Source organism: Amblyomma mixtum, chromosome 9, assembly GCF_055824585.1.
Source record: "Amblyomma mixtum isolate Tamu chromosome 9, ASM5582458v1, whole genome shotgun sequence".
Lineage (NCBI taxonomy): Eukaryota > Metazoa > Arthropoda > Arachnida > Ixodida > Ixodidae > Amblyomma > Amblyomma mixtum.
Window position 1 is genome coordinate 123,032,178 of NC_143020.1, and position 27,793 is coordinate 123,059,970.

The following is a 27,793-nucleotide window of genomic DNA, read 5'->3' on the forward strand; positions in this document are numbered from 1 at the left end:
TTTCACTACCTTTTTTTCTAAGAGTGTAGACCTAGCCCGGCGAAGAGACTGGGTGAACGTTCCCAGAATGCTTCGCTGGCCCCGCGATAAGTTCGCCATTTGCATCGCATGCTAATGCCTCTCCCGTTGGGCTATGAATCGAACAGGACGCCCCCTTTGCATGACAAGGTGCGCGGCGGTGGAGCGATAAATTCCGAACGTTTCATCTGTCCTTTGGCGCCTATCTAGGTGCGCATGTTTCCCTTTCATCTGTCCGGCAATTCATCACGAGACATGCGCCCAAGGACAACCGCTATATGGGGCGCCAGTTGGGCGGGCGTGGGCTGCTCCTGACTGTGCAACCCGGCCCAGTCTTGGCAACGTCTATTTAAGCTCCTGGCATGCTTAAAACTTGCCCACTTTCCGCAGACCAACATCGAGACTCCGGAACAGTGTTGCTTCCATATAGCTAAGTCGGTCCGTGCACAGTTTGAAGCCTGCGTCGAAAAATGCCGCCCATACGCAACCCTGAAGTAAAGTTCGTCAAGGTATGCTAATGCAGTAGTGGTTCCGGCAGTTTGCTTACACAGACCTTGCAAAACTGCAGCGTCTTATGAACCAAGCTTGCCTGATGGAACTGAAACCTTCGCGAGGCTTTCCAGCAGCGTTAAAGTACGTCAAGCCTTTTTCAGTAATGTGCCCTCCTTATAACTTCTCGGGAAGTGGAAGACGACGTATTTAACGCTTTGTTAAACGCGTTTCTTTTCGGCTTATTTGAGATGACTGGAGACTTTCCAGAAATCAGTGCAGCGATGTGCTATAGCCATCAAAATTTCAAGCGAAGTTGTAGTGACGGTCTGCATGCTCTGGCAGAAAATGCCTTTGATTCTTATTTTATTAAGAGGCCTTTCTGAATGGATTTGAGTCTAAAACTCTATATTTCATGGCAGATTTTCATTAACAACGAGTTCGTCGACTCGGTGTCGGGAAAAACCTTCCCGACGTACAATCCGGCAACGGGAGCGAAAATTGCTGACGTGCAAGAAGGCGACAAGGTGAGTGTGAGACCTTCCTCTTACTTCCCCATTGTTCTGAGCATGAGGCGCGTGAGACAACCACGCATTTCGGGCCCTCCACGTTGACTGCCAGTGGGCTCCGGAGGCGCGCTCCAGCCGGCCGAGCTTGTCATCTTGGCTTCCACCGGCTTGGGCTCACAACCTGTAAACCTTGCCCAGCTGTATACCTGCCGCGGTGGCTCAGTGGTTATGGTCCTCGGCTACTGACCGAAAAAAACGCGGATTCGATCTCGGCCGCGCGGAGAATTTCGATGGAGGCGAAATGCTCATGTCGAACAGTCTCAGACAAAAGGTTTTAATGTCGAAAAATTGTAAGATACTGTTATGGAAGCATTGAAGGTAAAAGGTCCATTCCTCTGATATGTAGCAGAATCTTTCTTTTGGAGGGTTTCCATCGATCGCATCGAGCAGGTGAGACAGCCATAGAAAACCAATGGGGAGAGTTTATGACGACAGCAAAAACGTTAATAAAAGAATTCAAGGATGCCGTTGAGAAGTCTGCGGATATATTGATTGTTATACTGAAATCTTGCATTGCATCCAAAAGTTGCGTTCATAAACTGTTTACCGCTCAAAATGCTTTTATCCAAAATTGTTGGGCATGAGAGGCCCGTGCGATGTCGTGCGCGTTAAAGAACCCCATGTGGTCGACTTCATAAAGTGTCCCCCACTACGGCTTTCCTCATAGCCTGAGTCGTTTTGGGACGTTAAGCCCTAATAAACCATAAACCCCATTTTACCCTGCCACGCCGTCCTGTCGCTGTGGTAGCCCTCTGTTTTCGGTGCTGCGACGATGAGTGACGTCACCCCCTGCACGAAAGTTGAAAAAGTTCCTTACTCGCAGATAGGAAAAATGGAAGCAAGGCAAAGAATAAATTCTCTGCTGCAATCGCCTGGCCACCTGTGCGCATTATCAGTTACTCCGAGTAGTTTTAAGGGCCTGGCCCTCACAAAAAGTTTTAGACAGTCTATAGAGTGTCTATAGACTTCTGTCTATAAAGTCTATAGACTGTCTATACAATACAATACAATACAATACAATTTATTCACCACTTTTTCGTACACATAAGTCTTCTGGTCAGCCTAAGCACAAAGCGCTTGTTGGCTGAGTCAATACAAATGCCATAGACAATCTATAGACAATATATAGATTTATGGCCATACACTTTTAGAAGACTTTTGTCTATAGACAGGCTAAAGACTATGAACAGACAAAAGCAATATCTATAGGAATTCAATAGAGTCTATAAGAAGTCTATAGACTGTCTATAGACCATTTTTATAAGGGAGAACTTTTTCATTCATCACTTCTTTCTGTAGTAAATGACCGCAGCTTTTGCTGGTAGCTAGTCAGGAGGGGCTGCGTATGCGCGAGCTGGGTGTGCCTGCTGTACACAGGAGGACGTGGACAAGGCGGTGAAGGCCGCGCGAGCCGCTTTCGCCCGGGGTTCGGAGTGGCGCACCATGGACGCCTCCAAGAGGGGGCGACTGCTGTTCCGACTGGCCGACCTGATGGAGGAACAGCTCGACTACATCGCGGTGAGACTCGCAGCCGTCTCTCAGTGACCATTTACAGCTGCACTCTCGAGTGGGCCAGATTTATGCTGCGCTTTACGTGCGCTCACCATGACGAGGCATAGCGGCGTCAATCAGTGGCGTAGCCAGAAATTTTGTTCGGGGGGGCTCATGTTGCAGCGCGGCCTCCTCATAGATTTTGTGGAGGGATCAAACGCAAGAATAATAACGGCACTGCCATTGACAATGCCATAGTGTATTAGTTAACGCTACGCACTGTCTAGACAAGTGAAATATATATTTTTTAATTAAAGGAATGTATATTCGTATGTTTTAAAAATCATGGCAGATATACCTGATACCAATGCTTCTCTGTTTTTTGCGTATTTAATAAGTAAAGAAATTATCACACGAAGTCTAGAACTATATCAGTCCGAAGCCAGCAAAGCTGTGCATGCCGCTGATATGAAAAACGTAAAGGCCATGAAATTAGCAAGTATACAGGACAAATATTTTAATCAATCTTTGTCGTTCAAGAACCTTTACATTTTTGTACATATGCAACGGCCAGGGAAAAATCTCAGAATTGAAATGCGTGCCTCCCTAGACTCCGCGACCGCCGCGAGTTGCCGCGGCGAGCCCGCCAATTGCCATCGATAGGCACTTGAAAGCTTGTGCTAGTGTGGGGCTCCTTGCGTTGCGTGACTCTAGGTGCATGGGCGCTGCCACGAAATCCAACCCGATCTAGCAATGTTGGCGCCAAAATGTCTTTTCTAGTCTGAAAAAGAAGGTGACAAAATCCAGAATGACTTCCGGCGCCGGTGGTTGTTTTGATCAGCGGTGCGTGGCAGTTCGAAAAAATTGACGCCCCAGGCGTCAATGAACCAAGAAGTGGCATGTATCCGGAGACGCTGGCTAGAAGTGTAGCTGGCCTCGGCAGACCAATGAACCCACTGACCAAACGGGAGACCGACGGCAGCTTGCTCTGATACCAGCTTTTCGCTCGATGGGATCCCGTATCTGCGACTTGAAGGCAAGCTGCAAAACATGTGGCATATAGACGCAGGAGGTGGAGACTGCCGGTATTTTGGGAAGGTTGAGCCCTTGTAAAACCCTTGCTTCGAGCGCATTTCTCTTTTGAATTGGTTGCCTTGAAAGATAAACCTTTTAACCGAACTCAGTTACCGTTTTGCAGAGCTTGGAAACCCTGGACAACGGCAAGCCCTTCACCAGTGCAGTCGGGGACATAATGGCTTCTATCGACACCATTCGCTACTTCGCTGGGTTCGCCGACAAAGTTCACGGAAAAACGATACCCACGGGTGAGGAGCCGCTGCCACAGCGGCACTTCTTCGCAATTCTTTTTCTTGTGGCTGTTCGCCGAGCCAGATGCTGGTTCCACGTGTCGCTTAGGCCGAAACTGCTTCTACGGATGGTATTCCGTGGGTTATAAAAGCAATAACTGAAAAGTAACACTACACAGTGCACCACTTTATTTAGTTGTTTGTTTCCTTGCCCGCCCGAACGTCCGGCGGGCAAGTTGGCGCCACCCTAGATAGAAAGCTTGCCTTGCGGGACCTCCCTTTGAGGACCATGTAGTTATTGGTCTGTTCTGTAATGAGGCCGTGTGTCATTCGAGGCTTATCTTCGATTTTTACGCCCTGTTTCGAATGTTACCTGGAGTACGTTGAAAATCTAGCCTTCTACATACGGGGCAATGTGTGCCACGTGGGCAGTGTGTGCCGCACACGTTAGAGAGTTTTAACGTAGCGGCCGGTTATTCATTGTGAACAAGGAACCCGTAGCGGTTCCGAAACGTCAACTAACCCTTTTTTGACGTGGTCAGTGACCCAAGTTTACATTCTACGGTACAACAGTATACAGGGTGCGTTTATAAAGATACTTAGAAGCTGTTTACTGCTATCGGAGGACGCCCTTTATTAAGTGATATGCCCGTCCGTCCGCGAATAGGAGGGTGGATAAAAATTAATGGCGATTACATGCGTGGTAATGCGGATGATGAGCGCTCGCTATGGAGACGCTGTCGCGTTTCAGTCTCACTTGTTCTTTGTATAGATACCACACATGCAGGCTGCTTCGGCCTTCCTTCAACTTTCCCGACCTCGGCGCGTCCGCATTCCACGAAAGCCGGCGCTCTGGGACTGAATACAGCGGAGCAATATATATCAATTCAATTCAAGGTTTATTTTCCAGTTTACACTGGAAGGCTTTCAGGGCTAAAAGCTGCTCTGGGCAGCTTGACGTGGCCACTGAAACCTTCACTCGGCTTTTACAAAACGACAAAAACAGTGGAAACGCAATAAATAGATCACAAAAACAAGAGCAGATATAATACAATAAAAGATATAACTTAAAAGCAGATTATTTGAATCACTATTTATAATGAGAAATAAATTTTTAACATTGCAGAACCTATTCTGACAACACATAATAGATTGAACGATGTCGTACTCTGATTAACATCACATCAAAAAACAAAAAACAGGAAATCATATGACACAGTAAGAAAAAAAGAAAAAAAGAAACGTTACATATTTACAAAATACTGCTGAAACTGTTTCATTGTGAGAAGTTCTGCATATGTTCAGCAGAGGTTGTGAACGCCATTTTTTGACGTCCCACCACCCGAAGCCCCCGTACTTTCGGACGATGCAACGCGGAAAGCAAGGGCTCCTCCCACTCAGAACTCCACGTTGGCGGTTGCTTCCGAGAGCAGAATGGTGTCCAACTCGGCCACGTCCTGCTGAGACGATGGTCGGCGTCAAGAGTGCCCGGACTTTTTTACGGCTTTGGCTCCCGCTTCTTCCGTTATTCGTCTCCCTTCGAAGCCTAGCTGTGGCGCTTGCGTGTCATTACCTTATATCTGTTTTCTTTACAAAAACACGGGCGCGGCAGCGGATAAACAGAGGAACCGCACCAGCCGCTGCGTTTGCCGCGGACACTTTTTTCCCTCGAACCTTCGCCTCAAGATACAAAATGAGCGAACATAACAAGTATTCCGAATACAGGAAACGGAAAATGCGACCGTATAGTCGATGTAAATCATTAAAACGACGCTGAGGATCTATTCTGGTTCTGAGTAAACTTTGATTATATTGCTCTTTTGTGGCTGCCCAGTGAATTGTATTTAAACATTCTCTCGCCACTCGATTAAAGCTAGTGACGTCTTACGTCATTCCGTCATCCCAGTTTTGAAGTGGATGGAGGAGAAGCCTATAGCCTGCGAGGACCGGCAGAAAAAAATGTGTCGACGCACGCAGTTTAGTTAAGAAATCGGCCGCTGATGGCGACACCTATATTTCATTCTTAGTGTGAAAGCTCGACTTCCCGAGGTCAAACCGGCTCACAGAGTTTGTGTGAAGCTTGACCTTGAAGGTGACCTTGAGCAACCATAAATAAATATTGCCGTGACTGCGATTCAAACCCTTGGCGGCGCGAACAGATCAGCTTCGCTGGCCGCTGCACGAGAGAACTATGCTATCCCAGCAGCCGGCCACGCCTCCTTTTAAACTGCAACACACTGCTGCGCTGTGCATTGCACATCGCCGTCTTCCATCTGCGGTGCGAACAGGTCAGATCAGCTTGACCTCGATCAGAGCTTCAACCTGAGTCTAATATCGCCGCCATACGTGCCGACGACGCAGGAAAGCAAAATCACGAGCCAACCGGGCTAAACATGCTTTCGCTCCTCTACTGGGTTTAACTCTATACGTTAACACCCTGCAACTTTTTTGTTTTAGGCCTCCGCGGTGGCTCAGTGGTTATGGTGCTCGGCTGCTGACCCGAAAGACGCGAATTCGATCCCGGCTGCGGCGGCTAGAATTTCTTTGGAGGAGAAATTCTAGAGGCCCGTGTACTGTGCGATGTCAGTGCACGTTAAAGAACCCCAGGTGGTCGAAATTTCCGGAGCCCTCCACTACGGCGTCTCTCATAGCCTTAGTCGCTTTGGGACGTTAAACCCCATAAACCAAACCAAACCTAGCTTACAAAATATCAGTTTTCAGTGATAGCATGTTTGTGCTTAGAATGCGGTAGTCTATCGACATCAGCCAATTTCAATTTGTCTTCATCGTCCGTGTAAAAGATGTAAGCGCAGCTCCGACATGCGCCTGGAAATCCCTTGCAGGCCATTCTCTGACGAGCTGTCATCGTCTGTCCACCCGGAGTGCAGGTGTGTCGCCTAATCTCCCCTTGAGAGGCAGCTACAGGCCCGCTCCGCTGAGCTTGACGTACCAGCCTAAACACGAGAGCATTGCAGTTGTTGAGCGGAAAAAATCGCGCGTTTCGGCTCTCACCCACGTCAGCGTTGATCTGTTTCCCTCTGTCCAGATGGCAGCACGTTCGCCTACACAAGACGTGAACCTGTCGGGGTCGTCGGCCAAATCATACCCGTAAGTGGATCATACCCGTAAGTGCTGACAAATGTTGACTGGAACATAATTTTGGAGCTCTCGAACCCCGATGCCGCTTACGACGCTTTCCTTTCATGCTTTGTATCTGCTTATAACACATGTTTTCCCCTCAAGCCCCGAAAAAAGAACAAAAAAGTACGAAAGCCCTGGATTTCTCGTGAACTGTTTCAAAGAATCAAACAGAAAAACAGACTTTTCCAAACATTCTTGCAAACAAAAGATGCAAGTGACTTTCATGCATTCAAGAAAGTACGAAATCTGCTAAATTCAGACTTAAAGAAAGCAAAGCTCGAATACTACACAAATAAATTTGCACAGGTGAACGGTAATACACGACTGGTATGGCAAACCATGAGAGAGTTAATCTATAAGAATGCAGAAACAAAAAAAGTGAACTTTCGGAATGCCGATCTGTCTGAAGCAGAGGTTGCAAACCTGTTTAATGAGCATTTTCTTGCTGCTGGTGCTCCTTTAGCCGACGCAACAAATGCACCTTCTTCTACACCTTGGGAAAATTATGTCACTGCAAGAAATCCGAATACAATATTTTTGTCCCCCAGTGATTTCAGCGAGGTGCAAGATATAATTATGTCTCTAAAAGACGGTTGTGCATCTGGCACTGATGAGATCAGACCAAAACCACTGAAGGCTGTGAGTCAAATAGTTAGTACTCCTATTGCACACATCTGCAATCTTATAATGGAAAAGGGAGTTTTCCCAGCCAAAATGAAACTTGCTCGTGTGACGGCTATACATAAGGGAGGCTCTTTCGATGACGTGAACAATTACAGGCCGATCTCTGTGCTTTCTGTATTTTCGAAAATAGCTGAGCATATCATAAACAAAAGGCTTGTTGGATTTCTAACCTCGGAAAATATTATCGTAAGGCAACAGTTCGGCTTCCAGAAAAACAAATCGCCAGAAACAGCACTACTTGGAATAAAAGATGAAATTCTGCACAATATCGAAAACAAGGCACTAACTCTGGGTATATTCCTCGATTTTAGAAAAGCGTTCGACAGTGTACAACATGATATACTAATAAAAAAGCTTCAGCATTACGGTGTCAGGGGTATAGCTGGTACTCTCCTCATGAGTTATTTAACTTCACGTGAGCAGTATACTGTCATCAATGGTGTATGCTCAGAGACAAACTCTCTGTTGTATGGTGTACCACAAGGGTCCATCCTAGGGCCAGTTTTATTTCTCATCTATATCAATGATATTGTAAATATACCGGGTGCCTCGAATTTCGTTTTATATGCGGACGACACCAATGTGTTCTTTTCGGGTAGGGATTTAGATGTGCTGTTCAGGGAGGCAAACAATTGGATGTTGGGCTTAACCTCATGGCTGGGAAGTAACCGGCTCGCATTAAACATAAACAAAACAAAGTATGTACTCTTTCGCTCCAAAGGTACTGAAATGCATTCAATTCCATGTTTAAAACTTAATGGCCTGGACATACAACAGTCTTCTACTACCAGATTTCTAGGTGTGACATTCCACGAAAATCTCTTATGGAATGCTCACATCCACACACTTAGAACTGATCTCTCTCGTGCCTTAGGCATCTTAAACAGACTGAGGTGTTACCTCCCAGCTTCTATCAAACGACTGGTGTACTACTCCCTTATACATTCACGTTTTAGCTATTGCTCTCTTGTGTGGCAAACCACGACGAAAACAAATTTAGATTCCCTACTATCAATACAAAAAAGAGCAATACGCGCTATCAGTAACTTAGAGCTGTCCTCTAGTTGTGCGCCCTACTATAGATCGCATGGAATACTCCAAATGCCTCAGTTCTACAAATACAGACTAAGCCTGGAAGTTTACCGCCAATACCGGTTGGATAAATCTACCTTTGAAACAAGATACCAGGAGAAAAGAAGTGTGTACGATTTAAGAAAGAGCATCATAGTCAAGCCCCGAGCTCGAACAAACTATGGACATCAAAGATTAAGCTGTCAGATAGCAGATTTATTAAACAGCTATCCCGTCATTCATGCCCTATTAACCGAAAATCTTTCATTAAGCAGGTTTGAGAAAACACTGAAGGGATTATTCTTAAAGGAAGACTAGTGTGTTATGTTCATGTTTTTCTTCTTGTTTTCAATTTTATGTTCCATGTGCTTCAAGTTCGATAGTTTACATGTATTTTATGTTTGGAAGTGTTTTGTTAACATGCATTGCTAGTAGAAGTTGCTGCACTTATTCTTGTACTCCGTTCCTGTACATATTCATGCACTGTAAAAAAATATAATAAGGGGGTTGGGGGATACAGTTTCATCTAAGACATTTCTCTGCATGTAAACTCTGTTGTAACTCTGCATGAGTGTCAAACCGCTGCTTGCCACAGGGTGGCGTGACCTCGTCAGGCACTTTTCCGCCTTTTGTCACGTCCCCCAAGACAATAGTTTTGTATTATTGTCTTGAATAAAAAATGATTGATTGATTGATTGATATACGTCGACTCTTTTCTCTCGGCTGCTGCGCCTCGTCTCGAAAAGCGCTGTGCTTGATCCCGGTTTTGTGCCCTGCGCAAATTCGGCAACGATTAAGGATTTTTGAAAAGTGTGCATATTAAAAGGAATCTACTCACTTAATTTCATACGTATGCGTGAAAAACAAAATTTATTGCGCGAAAAATATGGAACTGGAACATTTTTCTGACGTCCTCAATGACCGCAGTTTGATTTGTAGGTAAAGGTGAAATTCAGCGACTACAGGCTTTTCCAGGCTCACGGCTGTTAACAATTGCTTTAACTTTTCGGTCAGAAAAAAAAAAAACACTACATCGCTGTCACATTCAGTGCTAGTCAGAAAAGACGCCAGAGCATTCTTGCGGGCCGTTCACATGTTCCACTGATTCGGTGGGCTGAGTGCCAGTGGTACGGCGCCGGGTGCCATGCAGTAGCCTTCTTCGGTCTAAGCACGGTCTGTACAACACGGTCTTAACAGACTTGACGACATAGACGTCCCCTCACCCTCCCCTCACCCTCCCGTCGACACGCGCGCCTCCATTGGAGAGAGGGAGTTTGAGAACATTTCAGTCACTTCCACGCCGCCGTCGCAGCGGCTTCAGGTGATTTGCGAAGGACATCAAGGAACTATCGCCGATGTAATGAGAACGTTGGAAGGCTCGCGTGGCTAGTTCACGTTCGCTCGCGCTCCGGTTCCTTCAACGGGCGCCGATACCCAAACCCAAGCCCAAACGGTTTCACAGAGATACGTGTATAACTGCGACGCTGCAAGGTTGTGCAACAACATGCAAACTGTGAGCAGTTTCCGATACACCCTCTGTATCCTCGACTCGGTCGTCGTATTAATTAACCTAGCGCATTACACTTGCTTCGCGAAAGCTGTGCGTTTGAAAGGCGGTTCTTGTTTGTGGCGAGGTGAGGTCCTTTGGTTGTTTGTCTTTCGCTACTCTTTAGCGACGCGAGAAAGCGCCACGCATGCGCAAGCAGTTCGGGCTGTGCACGTGGCTAGAGCGAGGGCGTGATGCTCACTTGAAACTAGTTTTCGTTCAAGGAGTTCACACGGACAAATGCAAGAGGGTGCGGAGCCTGCGTGTTCTCTCGGGCCGACATGTTGTGCGCATGCGTGCGGAGTACGCGACAGCACTCCTGCGGAGCGAGGCTGTGAGGCTGTGTGCGCATGCGCAGTGGAACGTGCCAGTGCTGATGCTGTCGTGGAAGCTGGGTCCGGCGCTGGCCACCGGCAACACTGTGGTGGTGAAGCCTGCCGAGCAGACGCCCCTCACGGCGCTGGTGGTGGCCAACTGCGTGGCGCAGGCCGGATTCCCACCCGGCGTCGTGAACATCGTGCCGGGCTTCGGCGAAACGGCGGGCGCCGCTATTTCGAGCCACCCGGATCTGGACAAGGTGGCCTTCACGGGGTCCACCGAGGTAAGGAGCCTCTTTCTCTCTCTCGTTCAGTGCATGCACACTCGTATCTGGCTGCAGATAAGGGAAACTCTGGCAGACGAGAATAGAATTCACCAGGACCCATATTTCCATTATATGGGGGCAGTGCAATAGTGCGAGCAGATTTTGATTCCTTTACCGGAAGTGACGTGAATTCCCTCAACGCAACGGGCGAATTTTATTAGCGACGACTAATTTTGGACCCGTGAGGCTTATTATGCTGTCGCTTTAATATCGGAGAGCTCTGATTAAGTTTCCAGTGCCGACCACGTGACAGCTGTAGTAGCCCGAGTTGGCACATAGTCTGCAGGCTTTGGACTTGAGCAGAACCGTAAACTGGGAGCATCTTCGGACAACGCGAAATGACCACGAGGAGCAAGAACAGTGCTGCGTTTGTCTGTTCTTGCTCGTCTTGGTCCTTTCGCGGTGTTCAAACAGGTCTTGGACATCACTGCAGGTCTCAGGCATTAGCAAAAGGCAGGCAGCTTTCGCTGAGATTAGCGCAATACGCAGTAGAGCGTAGAAACTGGAAAAAAAATTTTTGTTCTTAGCTCCACAAGATATACTGCAGGTTCAATGCGAGCACGCAGGAAAATTGGCTTAGAGGCAACACAAGACCTTCGAGATCACGAAAAAAGTATTCGTTTCGTTCTTTTCTTTAGAACTCAACCGATCTTTGTTATGGGCTAGTTAGTGAGGCATTGTTCGAGGTTGCTGCGCTGGAAAGGAACGTTAAAACTGACACAAGACGTGCTTCCATTTACGTGGTTCCCTAGCTATTATTGAAACCGCTGTCAACTCACATGTGGCGCTGAAAGCTAGTGTATCTTAAAGTGTTGTTCAGAGTAAAGCATCGCCGAAAATGTGAAAAGTATGTGCACAAACTGTGGTACTATTGTCACGTTGTTGTGACGGCAGTCCAGCGGTCAGGAAGATACCAAAAAGTCTTGTAAACGAAGCTCTTTATTTGGGCTGACTTGCGCCCGCAAAATAACTGAATCACTCGGCGGCGGCGTAAGCAACAAACGTGCTCGTCAGTCGTCGAACTAAGAATGCCCGCCGCTCGCGGCAACGCTCAATTTAAAGCCGGCAAAGAAACTTCCAGATAGCAGGACAAGATCATCTACAGTAATCTGGAAAAACCTAGATGCAGCCTTTCATGGCTGCGATCAATCTAGATTAGACTGGTCTCTTCTCGCGTCACGAACAAAAATGATAACAGCCCTTTCCTGCAGCCTTGAGCGTGAACGAACAAACACTGCAATGATACGTGGCATTACCCCCCTTCCAAAGAAGCATAGTCTCGAAGCTTTAAAATGAAATTAAACACGGAGAATGGTTTGGTTTTGGTTTTGTGGGGTTTAACGTCCCAAAGCGACTAAGGCTATGAGAGACGCCGTAGTGGAGGGCTCCGGAAATTTCGACCACCTGGGGTTCTTTAGCGTGCACTGACATCGCACAGTACACGGGCCTCTAGAATTTCTCCTCCAAAGAAATTCTAGCCGCCGCGGCCGGGATCGAACCCGCGTCTTTTGGGCCAGCAGCCGAGCACCATAGCCACTGAGCCACCGCGGCGGCAAAACACGGAGAATGCTTCGAGAACTTTTAGAGTCCTTTAGCGTTCCTAATAAGGTGTAAGGGCAGCGGTAAAAGCTTCAAGTCTGGCCCTGTCGTCGTCGTCGTCGTCGGTGTTGTCGTAGTTTTTGTCGTCGTATTTGTCGTCGTAATAGTCGTCGTCGTCGTAGGGATCGTCGTCGTCGTATGGATCGTCGTCGTCGTAGGGGTCGTCGTCGTCGTAGGGGTCGTCGTCGTCGTAGGGGTCGTCGTCGTCGTAGGGGTCGTCGTCGTCGTAGGGGTCGTCGTTGTCGTAGGGGTCGTCGTTGTCGTAGAGTTCATCGTCGTCGTAGGGGGCATGATCTTCTGTTTTCGTCGATGGAAGATCTTAGTTCTTGCGCTCAGAAGCAACCTCACCTCCAGAGGCTGCTTTATTCAGTTTAACCTTCGGGGGCTGGGGAAGCGTCCACGCACTGCGTAGCCTCGGCTAGGAGGCTAGGAGATACTTAGCGCGGTGACGATGGCGACGGAGAACGCGATAGGCGGCTCGGCGATGAGTATCCTTCCCGACGCAAAAAAATCCTCGATTTCGGCTGGTCGCTAGCCGGGTCGGTGTCGTGAGGCGTCGTAAAGCCCCAACTCGATGGACACTTCCGAGGCGTACGGGCGGAGCGCCTACGCGCACGGGCGTATGCTGGAGCCTTGTCTGTGCATGCGCGAGGCGCTACGCGCGAGCAGGCGCGAGCGGGACGCAGATATCTGTGCATGTCAGATATCGGCGCCCGCGCACGGGCGCTAGCGCGCGCGTCGGAAGCGGGGTCCGGTTGACAACAATCGGAGGACCGCGGGGCTCTCGAGGACTTTTCTTCATAGCTTCGTGTTCCCCGAACTTTTCTTCGCGGTTTAATTCGTCCTTTCAGCGCCCCCCAACCATGTTTTGTTCACGGCTTGACATTCTTTCAGTCGGCTCGGGAGGGGAGCGAGCCAGCACCAGGAGCATGGAGGTGAATGCCACTTTTCGACGCCCGTCGCGGCGCGTGCTGGGCGCGCAGGCGCTTCGCATGTACGCCTGGGAAGTGTCCATCGAGGTGGGGCTTAAGGGAACCCTCGGATGCCCATTCTCCTGTATGGGCAGTACCGGAGAATGTGACCGGCTTCTCCGCAGTGGAAGCAATGTGGGCGGCGCTAGTCGGGTGTTCTCCACTCGACGCATTTCCTCGGCCGTGTACGACGCTCGTAGGACGGGCGAGTTGGGGCGAGAGGGCGGCGCTCCAGCGCAGCTGGCTAAGGGCGATAGGGGCTTGGGTCCCGTCGTCGAGGTACAGGACGGCGCACTGCTGCGGCGTAAGTCATGGCTGGAGGCTCCAGAGGCTGCGTGGTAGACTGGAGTCAGGTCTTTCGGCGAATAACTCAAAGGGCTGGCGTCACGACTTGCAGGGGTTGTCCGATACCTGCAAGGCATACCCAGCACCTCCACCAGATGTCACGTTGTTGTGACGGCAGTCCAGCGGTCAGGAAGATACCAAAAAGTCTTGTAAACGAAGCTCTTTATTTGGGCTGACTTGCGCCCGCAAAATAACTGAATCACTCGGCGGCGGCGTAAGCAACAAACGTGCTCGTCAGTCGTCGAACCAAGAATGCCCGCCGCTCGCGGCATCGCTCAATTTAAAGCCGGCAAAGAAACTTCCAGATAGCAGGACAAGATCATCTGCAGTAATCTGGAAAAACCTATATGCAGCCTTTCATGGCTGCGAACAATCGAGATTAGACTGGTCGCTTCTCGCGTCACGAACAAAAATGATAACAGCCCTTTCCTGCAGCCTTGAGCGTGAACGAACAAACACTATAATGATACGTGGCACTATGATTACTACGCGTTACCACAACAGCGTGTCGGGTCTAAGTAGTTTATAACAAAACTTCACTGTGTCAACATGGTGGAACCGAAGGCGCCGTCTTTGGAATGTGTAATGCGCAGCTGGGACAGCGCTTACAGCAGCCTAGTCAGAAGAAGAAAGGTCACCGTTTATTGAGGGCACAGCTTATATAGGCACGCGCAAGCGCGCAGTACATACTGTGCATCACTGATGTGCCTCGCTGCTGAATAATTACTACACGTGTCCGATACAGAATCGACACCATCTTACCTAACACTTCAAGCAACGGAAGGGTCTTGGTACATAAGCTCTACCGACTGAGTATATTTTTATTGTACCTTTTGCCGATTATTGTAGTTCACGTTCTTTCTCAACCGTGGAATGAGTGATGTCATATCCAGGTCGCCGCTTCTAGTAAGCGCTATGACTTTGTTTATATTATAATATCAATAATAATAGGGAAGAAACGAAGGAGGGAGTGCAAGAAAGGAAAGAGGTACCGTAGTGGGGGCTCCTGAATATACTTCGACCACTTGGTGATCTTGAACATTCACTGACATCGCACAGCACACACGGGCGCCTTTTACCGCTATTCAAATATTGCGATCAGCAGGTCTGCTTTTATTGCGACAATGTAAGCTGCCGCCAAACTGCGGCGTGTCAGACACTGTATCAGACACTGTGTCAGACACTGTGAAGCAAACCGTAGTGTGCGCACCGCAAGAGACCCTTTCGTGGCAGGGATAGTATATGCGTGGCCGCCGCGATCTGCTCCGGCGGCGGCGCGCGCGCTTCGATCACGGAGGCCACGGTATATGCTAGAACATAGTAAGATATAGCTTAAAAAACAACAGTTGGTAACAATGGGCCATAGTCCACTGCGTCCTGTTTTACTCCGCTGACGTATCACAGCAGTAAACAAAATCATGTTTTTTTTATGTTTCAATATATCACACAAGTCAAAAGCATAAAAATTCTTGTCCTATACTTTCTTCTAGTGGTTACTTTCTTCTTTAGGGTAAAAGAACGGCTTTAAGGACGGACTACTTTATTCGTGTCTTTCCAACGTGGAGGCTAACGAAAAAAGTTCAGTTAAGTACAACGCAGCATAAAATGGAAAGAAAATGATAAGTGCAACGTTACGAGATCGGAAACGGGCGGAGTGGGTGAGGGAACAAACGCGAGTCAATGACATCCTAGTCGAAATCAATAGGAGGATATAGGCTTGGGCAGGGCATGTAGTGCGAAGGCAAGATAACCGCTAGTACTTAAGGGTAACGGAGTGGATTCCAAGAGAAGGCAAGCGTAGCAGGGGGCGGCAGAAAGTTAGGCAGGCGGATGAGATTAAGAAGTTTGCGGGGCTACGGTGGCCGCAACTGGCAATGGACAGGGTTAATTGGAGAGACATGGGAGAGGCCTTTGCCCTGCAGTGGGCGTAGTCAGGCTGATGATGATGACATGCAAGAAAAATTGCCACTGACGGTCTTTGAATTTGAAGTATGATTACATATATATATATATATATATATATATATATATATATATATATATATATATATATATATATATTCTTGTGCCCATTGTGTATACCCTGAGGAAGGGCGGTCCTCCGTCCGAAACTGTCGGTATTAAATTAAGATAATTGCAAGGTTGTGACCCCTTCTATATATATATATATATATATATATATATATATATATATATATATATATATATATATATATATATACAGCGTGCACAGCCGCGAAAGTAGATTGCCTGGAGCAGCCGGCTGGGAGCGGTCTGTGGTGACTCGAAGTTACAGGACCGTAGCCCCAATGAAAGCCGCAAGACAATACAGTAGTATCCGTAACACGCATATATGTTGGTACAGCAGCACCGCGAAAATTCAGTTCTTGCTAGAATGTAAATTTTCGATCCAACTCTCCGATTTCGGTTCGTACTCTTGCCTACATATTTTTTTGGAGCCATATTTTTTTTTTGCCACAGATGCGCATTGATGCCTGTTTGCGCCTGCTGTGAAAGAATGGGCAGTTTAGCAAGAGAAGCACCTGGAATTTGTCCTGACTTTTTGTTGCTATTTACGGCGTCCCCTTATAAAAATGGTCTGACAGTCTATAGACTTCTAATTGACTCTATTGACTTCCTATAGATATTGATTTTTTGTCTATTCATAGTATATAGACTGTCTATAGACAAAAGTCTACTAAAAGTGCATAGCCATAAATCTATAGATTGTCTATAGACTGTCCATAATATTTGTTGTCTATAGACTGTCCATAATATTTGTATATCCTATAGACTGTTCTCTCGGATTTGTTTTTAGCCAGTCTATAGACTTTATAGACATAGGTCTATAGACACTCTATAGACTGTCTAAAACCTTTTTGTAAGGGTCGACTGAAACATTCGATCTGTCTTGCTGGGCTGTTCATTGGGGCTGCGTATCGCAGCCTAGACAAGTGACCGATTAGGCGACAGGTCTTCGCTACGCCTGATCAACATTTTTATTTTTTCTCATTTTAGGTTGGCCGACTTATCTTGCAAGCGTCTGGAATGTCCAACTTGAAGAAAGTTTCGCTGGAGCTTGGAGGAAAGAGTCCTCTCATCATCTTCGCTGACGCGGACTGTGAGTCGCACAGCTGTCAGTTCTGTGCCCGAATCCGTCTGTGTCCTTTGAAAAATCCCTTTTTGCTTAACACTATGTAGAGAAGGAAGTAAGCTGGGTTTCTAGGAAGTTTACGTTTCAATGAGCCTTTCGAAGATAGCGTAGAAATACGAAGCTCCATATCTCAATCATATATATACACACTATAAGAAGCGCTTCAGGAGCATGCTATACGTGGATAGTTGTCCATCCGGGCAAGATAAAAGAGGACTGAAACGTTTTTACAGTTCTCTACAACTTTTTTTTGTGGTTTGACGGATTAGATTTAATTATGTTATGGTCACGCGACAGGCCCCTGTTGGGGTCTAAACGCGAAATTTTTATTGTTTAAAAATTGCGATTTAACATCCTCGAATCGGCATAGGAATTGTTATACTTTTCCTAGTGGACAACGAAGTTAGCCTTCCATTTCGAACGTGTATAATGGAACTGCATGCGTCCACACAGTTGTTCACAACGTGCTTTATAACTTGCTTTTTAATTATCGTCATTACCGCATAATTCACTTAGGAGGTAGGATAGGCGAGGGACTGGAAGACCGAGTGGCACTTTGTGAACCAGTGTTCTATGTCTACATATGTATGAGGACCGTTTGGACACTGAAGTGTGGAAGTGTACGTGTACGACTAAAGTTTGGCTAGTGTATGAAGGAGATCAAATTGCATTCGGCAAAGAATGCGAGCTTCACGGATCGATAAGGTTGAGTTTGGTGGTGGTAAATGTGCCAAGTCCACTTTTTGCTGCGTGTAGTATTTGTGGACAGTGAGTTTGTAAATTCTGACTGCGTGCACCGTCGGTGGGCTTGTCCTCGGGATCCCCGGCGCCTGGTGTATAGTATAAGCAGGCAAGCTGGGGAGCCATCTCATTGCCGGGAATGCCCATGTATCCAGGGATCCACCGAGAAGGGTCGCCAGTCGTGGGCCCAATGCTGTGAGTGCGGCATGCAAGGCCGACCGGGTAGGGCAGGTTAGGGCTTTTTCGTGAAAAGCATGCAGAGCTGCCTGCGAGGAGATACCCTGGAAAGGGCAGGGTGTGGAGAGAGCATAGGAAGGCTTGACCAGAGGGTGGCGGAGACCAGAGGGTGGCGGAGGAATCGCCAACCGGAGGATGGTTACCTTGTAAGGAGGAGGGTGTAGCGAGATCATAGGAAATCTTAACCGGAGGGCGGCTACCCCCGGAGAGAGAGAAAGAAACAACTTTATTGCCATAGATTGGCGGGATTTAGGGCAGGTGGGCTTGGTGTGGCCCCCAGGTGGGGGCGACTTCCTGGGCTCACGAAATGAGTGCCAGTTGGATGCTCTTGTCTGGTCTTTTGAGGAGTTGGTTCCATCCTTCCTCGAAGGGAGCTGGCAGTACGGTCCGAGGGGGCGGATTTCCCGCGCAACCCCAGAGGATGTGCGCCTGGGTTGCGATTTCTCCCTGGTAACAATTTTGGCAGGCGGGTTCGTATTCTCCGTTTGTGATGAGTGAAAATCTAGAATGGCTAAGGATTGAGTGTGTCTGCAACCTGCGGAGCAAGTTGGCTTGCGCTCGATTTAAGTCGGGATGGGGAGGCGGGAACTGGCCTCTCGTCTCTCTGTGAATGTTGGTGATTTCGGCAAAGGTCTGGGGAGTCTCGACAAGAGTGTCTGGGTCTGTGGGGCCGGCCGCCCGGTTGGTTAGTCCTCGGGCTGGTCGGTCGACCCCTTCGTTTCCAGAGTTTCCCGCGTGGGCGGGTACCCAGAGCAGGTTGCCCTGGAAGGAGGAAGGTATTGCAAGAGCGCAAAGTGCAAGAGGAGGGTTGTTTCCGAGGGAAAATTGCTTTTTAAGGGAAGGAAATGGCGTGGTAATTGTCTCGCATCTCGGTGAACAGCCAAACCGCGCCGTAAGGGAAGAGAGGAAGGTAGGAGTGAAAGAAGATAGAAGAAGGTGCCGTAATGGAGGGTTTCGGAATAATTTCGATCATTTGGGGCGGGTTCGAACCCGGGCTAACTACAAGCTACACGGGGACAGAGAGAACAACGGGAAAAGAGTGGCCGAACTCAATAGACAGTGAGGCGGGGCTGCACGGACAAACGGCGCTCGGGCTGTTTGTTTCTTCCGAGTGCACGCAACGCTCGCGACTGCTGCGCTCTCTGCCCAGTGGACCTCGCCGCCACTCTGGCCCACGAAGCCGTGTTCTGGAACCAGGGAGAAATCTGCGCTGCGGCTACGCGAGCGTACGTCCACGCTGACATCTACGACGAGTTCGTCGCCAAGGCTGTGGCGCTGGCCCGGAAGAGAGTCGTCGGAGACCCGTTCGACGAGCGATGCACCCAGGGGGCCCAGGTGAGCCCGCGGCAGCACATCACGAAGAGATGTGACATCCCCGATGTGCGCAGATCGACGGCACCCAGATGGACCGCGTGCTGGACTACATCGAGCTGGGCCAGAAGGAGGGCGCCAAGCTGCAGTGCGGCGGCCGCCGACTCGGGACGCGCGGCTTCTTCGTGCAGCCGACCGTCTTCTCGGACGTCAAGGACGACATGACCATTGCCAGGTCTGCTCCTATTCGCCGCAGATTTAAAGCCAACATTCAGTTTTGGCTTCAGGTGCTAGGTCGAGTCGGCTGGGGCTACCAAGAAAGTTTGAAAAAATTGAGCCCCTGCCTTGACTCGAGGTGTAGTTTTCAAGCCGGTGTTGTATAAGAATTAAGGAAAAGAGCCTTTCCAGATCAGATACAACTTGGGAACCCAGCGGAAAACTTCCCCTCAAAGAAGGCCATCCGACCAATGGAATCTCCGCGTTATCATGACGTTGCGGTTGATCCCCTTGTACCTGACAATGTGAAATTGCAGGTACAATTTCACAAACGAATTAACGGATTAGCCAAACCTAATTAGCCGCGACTTAACAATAGCCCAAAATGCTATTGGCCGGATGGCCCCCTTTGAGGAAGACTTTCCGCTGCGTGTTCGGGTTGTATCCACACCGTACATTACCTGACCAACCGTTTTTGCCGTGCATGTAGCAAGGGCCGCAACTGACAGAGCCAGATTGAAGGCGCGGATAATCAGCGGCAACGCCGCGCTCATAATGTGCAGTTCGTTCCTTTCTCGCGCATGCGTAACCATGTCGCTGTATGGGGTCCTTTGAGCAGCACAGCCTTATTCCTGTGCTGGTTGTGAGAGAGACGATGTTCGCAGGGAGGAGATATTCGGCCCCGTCCAAAGCATCTTCAAGTTCACCACAACCGAGGAGGTCATCGAGAGGGCAAACGAGACCAGCTACGGCCTGGCGGCGGGGATCATCACGAACGACCTCAACACCGCCACCATGGTGGCGCACGCACTCCAAGCAGGCGTCATCTGGTACGCACGTTATGGCCGCCACGTCCCTTTCGCATTCTCTATGCCACAAGGGAAGACCACCTGAGGGAGATAGACGTTGCGCTCTAAAGCTTTTTGTCAGAACGGGACGATATGCGTGCTATTCTTCGAGGTGAGGGCAGTTAATTGAGCGAGCGTAGCTGTCCAGTATACTGAACAACAGAACACAACCGCCTGGATGTTGGACTGTAGAAACAGCGCCGCGCGTCTGATCCAGGCGGCTGTGAACAGGCGCCACAGCCATGCAAAGAGATGTAGTGCTCTTTCTCGGCATCTTCCAGGGTCTGCGCTCTTATCTAGGGAGTATGGTCAGAGCCGTACGTACCCTTTTCTTTCCTCTTCACGGACTCCAAAAACGTGAACATTGGAGCATTAAGAAAAAACGAGAGGATATTGCATTTTGTTCTTTGTAATGATACGTAAGAGGTTAATATACATGGATTACCACCTGATTCCACCTACGACCAATAAATAATTTGTAATTAGATCTCTTCTCTGCCTTGTTATAGTTTACTCAGCCGAGCGATGGCTATGGCGTGAAAGTTCAGTATAGCCACTCGAGGCATGAACAAAGTTGCGATGTAATTGCTGCTTTATAGTTTTAACTAACTGCAACACTGAAAGTAAACCTGCCTCAAGAGCCTTACCCACAAAAAACGAAGAAGCAGTGATTATATTGCAGCTTTGTTCATGCCCCATGTCGCCTATGCTTACCTGTGACGTCGTGGCCCTCGTTCGGCTGCTGAAACCGAAACAGCTGGCTGAAGAAATTAAATAATAAATTAATGAACGGTTGGCGAATACCGTGTGGTGATCCATGTATAGTAAGCCTTCCGCATCATTGCAAGACGCAGCAAAAGATAACTGAATCATGTGTAAAATCTGAATTTATTATGCATTGTTCCAATCACTTTTAAATTATTGCAGTTTAGTATGGGCAACAACTACAAAGACTAGCATGAACAATTTGTTCATAATACAAAAGAGAATTCTGCGTCATGTTGCAAATCTCGAAAAATCGAGTCCAATAAACAACGCCTTCCAAGCACATTCCATCATCCGCGTAGATAACCTATACCAGTTTCGACTTCTTCAGCTAATGTATTTTTCCGCTACCCATGTCAAAAATCATTTATCTACTTTGGCCTGCTTAGAATTACGCCAGGCTTTAATGCACACACGAAATCAGGATTTATGGGTCGTACCATTTTTTCGTACCAACTGTAAATTAGTCTTTAGCTCATAACCTTCGATGTACTTTAAACGCATTTCAAAACACCACTGGCTATAAAAGAAAGGAACTACGGAACTACTTTGTAACGTTGTAAATACTTGTGTACTATTAATACCATTGTTATTTTTATTTGCTGTGTTGTTTAGCTCAGTGTGCTACTTGTGTTTGCTTCGTTGATTGAATATGTGCCATCTTCAGTTGTCTCTTTGTTCTTACGCTTTTTTTTCTCTGTACAGCTAGGAGTTTCATGACATTTTTATATTACTGCCTCTGTTCCATGCTTTGTGTTTTTACCATTTATTGTTATAATATCATTGTTACTGATGGCTTATAACTAGTTGTCACAGGCTGTGCGCTTTGCCTTGTATTGGTTTCCTGGACTTCGTCAAGCTGCGTTAGCAGCTTTTATCCAGGAAACCATCCAGAGATATCTGGTGAATAAAGTGAATTGAATTGAATGTTTTGGGAGCTAAATTATCGTATCGTAATGGTTCCAATTAAATCCAGACGCGATTTGGACGGTCTTAGGAAGATACGTAAGATATACGAGCCGAAACTGCGTTGGTGACAATATTCGGGCGGCAGGTAAGAGCAGAACACACCGGGAACCAGGCTGCCTATTCGTTCCGGTTACCAATTAGGCTATCGCATGGTCTCCTATAGGATAATCTATGGCTAACGTGTCCTGCGACAACATCGGCTCTGTTTGGTTGCAAAGCATGTCAACTTCTTCACGTTCTCGTTGAAGGAGGGTACAGCGGTGACGTGTGACCCTCTGATGGTGCAGGGTCAACACCTACTTCGCCATAGGACCTCACATTCCGTTCGGAGGCTACAAGATGTCCGGAATAGGTCGCGAAATGTAAGTATCACTGCAGCCATTACTCTGTGCGAAAGTCTGCCTGCCTGCCTGCCTGTCTTCAAGCACACTCAAATGTACAGCGCGAGGTTCCCTGGCAGCAGCAACCGGACATGTTTGCGAGGTGTTGATCGAACAGGGCTGGCAGGGACAAAACAACAGAAAAATTGCCGACGATTACGTTACTTCCTAATGCGAAATTTGAGCGCAGCACATCAGCTGTTTAAGCTTTTCGATAGATTGAGGCAATGAATTCGAGCAAGACATGTATGTACAATTACAGACAACTTGTTATTTTTCACACAATTTCCTTCCTCAAGAAACACTCCGCTAACAGTTCTTGACTGCCATGAAGGAAGCTTTGTGGTCGGAGAAATATATATATATATATATATATATATATATATGCATGCTCGACTTGTTGCATCAATGCCTGGTTCTCAAAGAAGAGGTCTATGCAAGTATTTCGCGAGGTTGTCACAACCGTGGGAGGCGTTACGAGCGAGTGGAACGGGATGTTCTCCCACATGAGTGGTAAGGAATTCATGTTTGTCCGTCTTTATATCTACATTAAAGTCCCCACCCACCCTGCCACCCTGGCAGGTGGCAGTTAATGGTTGATCGCGAGAGTTCGCTCACCATTGTCAGCGCTAACGCATACGGCTAGCCCATATCTCTCTCTCATCACCCCACGTACCTATAAGCGCGATTCAGGCGTTCACTGACCCAGGGAGCCAGTTATGTGCATTTCCTTTGCTTAAAATGATCGGCCAACGCCAATGGACACTACGAACGCGGAAGCCCCATGGTTTCAGCGCCGCGTTTCTCAACGTTGTCAATGCCAACGCATGCAGCGCACATCTGTCACTACCGCCACGTAGCTTGAAGCACAATTGAGGTGTCCGCTGTTCCAAGAGGGCAGTTATGCGCCTTCCCTCTGGCTCAGGTGTCCACCGAGGTGTGTGAGACAGATAGTGCTCATTTCCTATCCTCAAAAAATTGGCAGTGGCTTAGGTCTGGTTCAGCCTGGATATACAAGCGAAAAGCTTCAGTTACGCTTGGTTTGACGTCATGGCTGTCGCAGTTGGCGCACAATGCACTGGGGGCACCACGATAACGGTGGAGGCGTTCTGCCGTCCACACACTGCCTGTGCGGAGGCGGAGGAAGAGACTGAAATCGGAGCGGTTAAAATTCAGGGGGCACTTTGGCTCTGTAAAGTGCTGCAAGGCGGAAGCATTTCCTGGCGCACTGCTTGTTTTTTTTCATATTTTATTTATTTCAATTCTTTCAATTCCTTTTCTATTTTTGTATATTTTGTTTATTTATTTAATTTTAAATTTTTCATAATTATTCATAATTATTCATTTCATTTTTCATAGTTGTTCATAATTCATTTAATTTTTCATTTCATTTTTCATTCCTGTTTATGTCCTTATTGCTATTATTTTTGTTTCTTTTTCTCTTTCTTTTTCTTTATTTCGTTTTTATTCTTTTTAAATTTTTATACTTTTTTTTTCCTTTAATTTCATTTATGAGAGCCATGCATTCGCTAGATGCGCATTTATTCACGCTCAAACCTTCAGTATTGGTGGCGGAGTGGTACCGTCTCCGCTTCAAATGCCAAAGGCCCTGGTTCGATTCCCAGCCTCGACGCGGTTTCTTTTTAAGTAGCGCGCGCCTGCATCGAAAGGTCAAATGGTGGCGAGGAGGAGTAGCGCGCGCAGCGGTAGCGGCGGCGCACATGCGCAGTAGCGCGCGGCTGCGGCGAAAGGTCAGGCGACGGAGTCGGCGGCGACGGCTGTGGCCACCTGCGCCGCCTGTGACGTCACTCGGTTTCGCGCATGCGCAGAACTGGCAAATCTGTGCACCGGCTCACGGCTCACTCGAAGCTCGGCTTCGGCCCTCGTAGTGAAGCTTTTCGCTTCAAAAACCACTTGACCCATTTTGCCTTCTGCTTTCCAAGCTCCCGCTCCATTGGTTTCGCAGCTTAAAGCGCGACTAATGTGTCCACTGCTGGTTACGACGGCGACGCCGCGAAACGCAGAAACGGGCGCCAAAGAGCTGCGCTCTGAAAACTCAAGAGCGGCTACGACTCTGAAATGAGCGAACTTCAACGACAGCTACGTCGTCACCCCATCGGCTCTAATCCTCTTCTTCACCAATCATTGCGCTCGACTTAGTTTCGCCTTTGTTGCTGGTGAACGCGGGTTGGGATTCTGTCTCTCCATCCTCTTTCTTGCGGCCGCAGCCTGGTAGGCGTCCTGTACGTGACCGTCTCTTCGCCGCTGCTCTATGGAGGGGAAGACACAGCCCACCGCCTGCGAGCGCGGGCCTCTGGTGGGAAGATACTGCGAGGACAAGATACGAATGTCAAGACAGCGTGGCGATAAATAGAACAGCGGTGTGTGGGGAGAGTGTGGCACAGGAAGCCACCTCATAGTCTTGACACATGACACGGGACGGTAGGCCGGGTGGCTCCTTGTAGTCGTTTCGGTATAAATTTTCAGCTAGAGTAAATGACGGGCCTTGCGGTACGTTTCAGCATGCGCAGGCACGGACGCATGACTTCTAGGGGATTGAGGCTGAGGCTTCACTTTTTTAATCTGCCCCGCGTCAAGTTCTTTTTATAGCATCAACTGTTGAAGGGACACCGATGACAACTTCATCCAGTTATAGTTCACAGCAGAGATCGATTCTCCGGCTCTTATTCAGGGTATGCTGACAGCAAAAGACGCATATATCGCTGGGAAAATTCGACTTTCAAATCTTCTCGCCAGTCGACTCAAATTGGTGACGTCCTTACCGATCGAGCTGCCACCGTTCCGTAGTGAATGGTGGTGTAGCGTAGCTTCAGGGATGCGCGACAAAATGGTGCGGCGACACCATTTTGCGACAAATGGCGACACCTGCATTTCGTTTGTTGGTCTTTTCTATCTCATTGAAGCTCCAATTTCGGTGGGAGTGGTTAGAACACGGTACTCTGTCGATAAGGCCAGCTTGTATTTGTCATCCGTGTCACTTTACGGTCATACGTTTTTTGTCCGTACGGCGTCATCGATGTTCGCGGCGGTTAACCCGAAGGGGCGCAAGGAGATTGATTGATTGATTGATTGATTGATTGATTGATTGATTGATTTATTGAACGTTTATTGAACGTTTATTGACGAGGATAGTAGGTGGAGCGCTTGTGGGTGGGCCTTCAGTCCTGAGCTCCGGAGGCTTCTGTCAACCTCCTGGCGATGGCAAGGAGCGCTGGTCAGCTTCACCTCCCACATCTTCTGGGTCGCATTACGCAGCTTTGGATAGTGATGTTTTTGGGAACATGTGATATGTGTTAGAGTGTGGTGTCACCGCACCATGGATATTTGCCTTCGTTAAGTGCTGGGCGTAGGCGAGTGATGTTAGTGGTCTAGGTTTGGATAGGTTTTTGTCTGAAGGCGCCGTAGGAGCCTAGGGGCCTTCAGAGGAGAGAAGAAGAGAGAAAAGACGGCTTCAAAGCACCACGTTAACGGAGCAGAAAGGAGTGACGTAATGCATGACGTAATATAAACGCAGGACAGAGGTGCGCCTCCGAAGCCATGTCAGGTTCCGCCGCCGTTCTGCACTGCGTATTCCCTGTGCGATCGCCCACGTTTCAGAACCTCGACAGCTGCGCTCAAATTTCGCATTACCGACTATCCTAATTGTCAAGAAATGTCTTAGTGCGTGTGCGCGTGCGTGCTAGTCGGCCCTTTAGTGCGCAACATAACCGCTTTGCGTTATAAGGCGTCTTTGACATTATCTAACGCATGGAATGTCGTGCAGGGGAGAAGACGGCATCATGGAGTACACAGAAGTCAAAGCAGTGAGTTGCTTACTTGCAGTATTCTAAAATGTGCCCTCGTGAATGTTGACAATGTCCTACTTTCTGTTTCCAGGTTATAACAAGAATACCCGTGAAAAATTCCTAACGGGGACCTACCCTTCACAGCTAAAGTTACGGAAACACGGATACAACACCTCGCTGTTTTGCGCGCTACAGCTGCCGCACTATCCGCATATTTCTTGCACAGGATTTCACAACGCCACGGATATTAGGAATACAGGAAAATCCTGGGAGAAATAAACGTTTACTAGCTCCACTGCGCTTGCTTTCCTCGACAGCCATATAGTATGCGCAGAGTGCGTGAAGACGGCCTATGCAAGCTGGTAAAGCATCTCGGTTTGGTCCTGCTCTCTCCCTAAAGTGCGAGGCAGACGAGCTGCTGGGCCCATGAACGACATGAAACCATGTCACGAGCGCCGCACGAATAAATCACACGCGCATGTATGACAAGCTCACGTCTGCAAAGACGGTGAGTACCTTTTAAAACATCCTACAACATTTTACCACCCGAAACCCGGGAAATTTTGCCAGCTGTCAACGGGAACGCCATGGAACGGCTACAGAAGACGCAAGCAGTACGAAGAAAAACCATCGACAGGATCATCGCATCAGATAGCACTCCTCTAAGAGCGTTCGCACAGGAAGCAGGAAGCATTACTTACCCCGTTTTATTTCTAGGAATTTTCAGAACTTTGTCTTTCGTATACAACGCCTATATACCCGACGCAGAAGACACTATAGGCTGCCAGACATTAATTTCTAAAAAAAAAAAAATGGCATCTCGAGTCAGATTCACAATTTCCGTTTTGGGAGCCATGAAATCCTAAAGCAAGTCCTAGTTACCCTGGCATTCAAGGCTATCGGGCTACGTTAGCCGAGAGGTCGCGCCACAGACGCACGATGCTAGCTTTGCAACAAGCTCGCTTACTGAACTCTTGCAAAGTATGCTCACAAATCACGAACAGTTTCGACGTTTGCGACGTTTTTGAATTCAGCATTATTTAGACCAGTTCTATTTCCCAGAATTTTCGGCACCTGCTCTTGCGCATGTATATAGCCAGAACCACCCCTGAATTGCCATAGGCAGCGAGAAGTTACGGATTAAAGAAATACCATGGCGAACCAGATTCACACTATTCAGACTTAGCAACAATACCCCCCCCCCCCCCCCCCCCCCCACCACCACCACCAAAAAAATGTCATCGTTAACCTACCCTTCCAGATTATTAGGCTAGGTTAGCCGTCGGGTGGCGTCACAGCCTGAAGAGCGCAAAGGTTGGTGCACCAGGTCTTTCATGAGAATCTCCTTTCACTAGAAGAGCGAAAAGTGCGAATCTGATTCGGTGTGCGATTTCTTTAATCATTAATTTCTCGCTACCGACGGCCTATTTTGCGGCGGTTCTGTGCTTAGTATATGCAAAGGAAAGTTCTGCACGTTCTGACAAATAAAACT

At 48.1% G+C, this 27,793-nt stretch overlaps 1 protein-coding gene across 1 annotated transcript; it reads left to right on the forward strand.

The window, feature by feature from the left end:
- Positions 1-17: 17 nt before the first annotated feature.
- On the forward strand, positions 18-26,596 carry LOC149331058 (aldehyde dehydrogenase, mitochondrial-like). The gene is made up of 13 exons (XM_089561764.1): positions 18-527; positions 930-1,034; positions 2,454-2,594; positions 3,766-3,892; positions 6,921-6,982; positions 10,675-10,917; positions 16,893-16,995; positions 19,157-19,341; positions 19,395-19,552; positions 20,199-20,363; positions 22,403-22,477; positions 26,280-26,319; positions 26,393-26,596. The coding sequence occupies exons 1-13, from the start codon at positions 489-491 to the stop codon at positions 26,423-26,425; spliced, it is 1,476 nt and encodes a 491-aa protein (XP_089417890.1). The 5' UTR covers positions 18-488; the 3' UTR covers positions 26,426-26,596.
- The last annotated feature ends 1,197 nt before the right edge of the window (positions 26,597-27,793 follow it).

Coding starts and splice junctions, on each gene's coding strand:
- LOC149331058 (XM_089561764.1), top strand. CDS start 489: ATGCCGCCCATACGCAACCCTGAAGTAAAGTTCGTCAAG. Junction 10,918..16,892: donor CCTTCACGGGGTCCACCGAG/GTAAGGAGCCTC, acceptor TTCTCATTTTAG/GTTGGCCGACTTATCTTGCA. Junction 20,364..22,402: donor CTCCAAGCAGGCGTCATCTG/GTACGCACGTTA, acceptor CTGATGGTGCAG/GGTCAACACCTACTTCGCCA.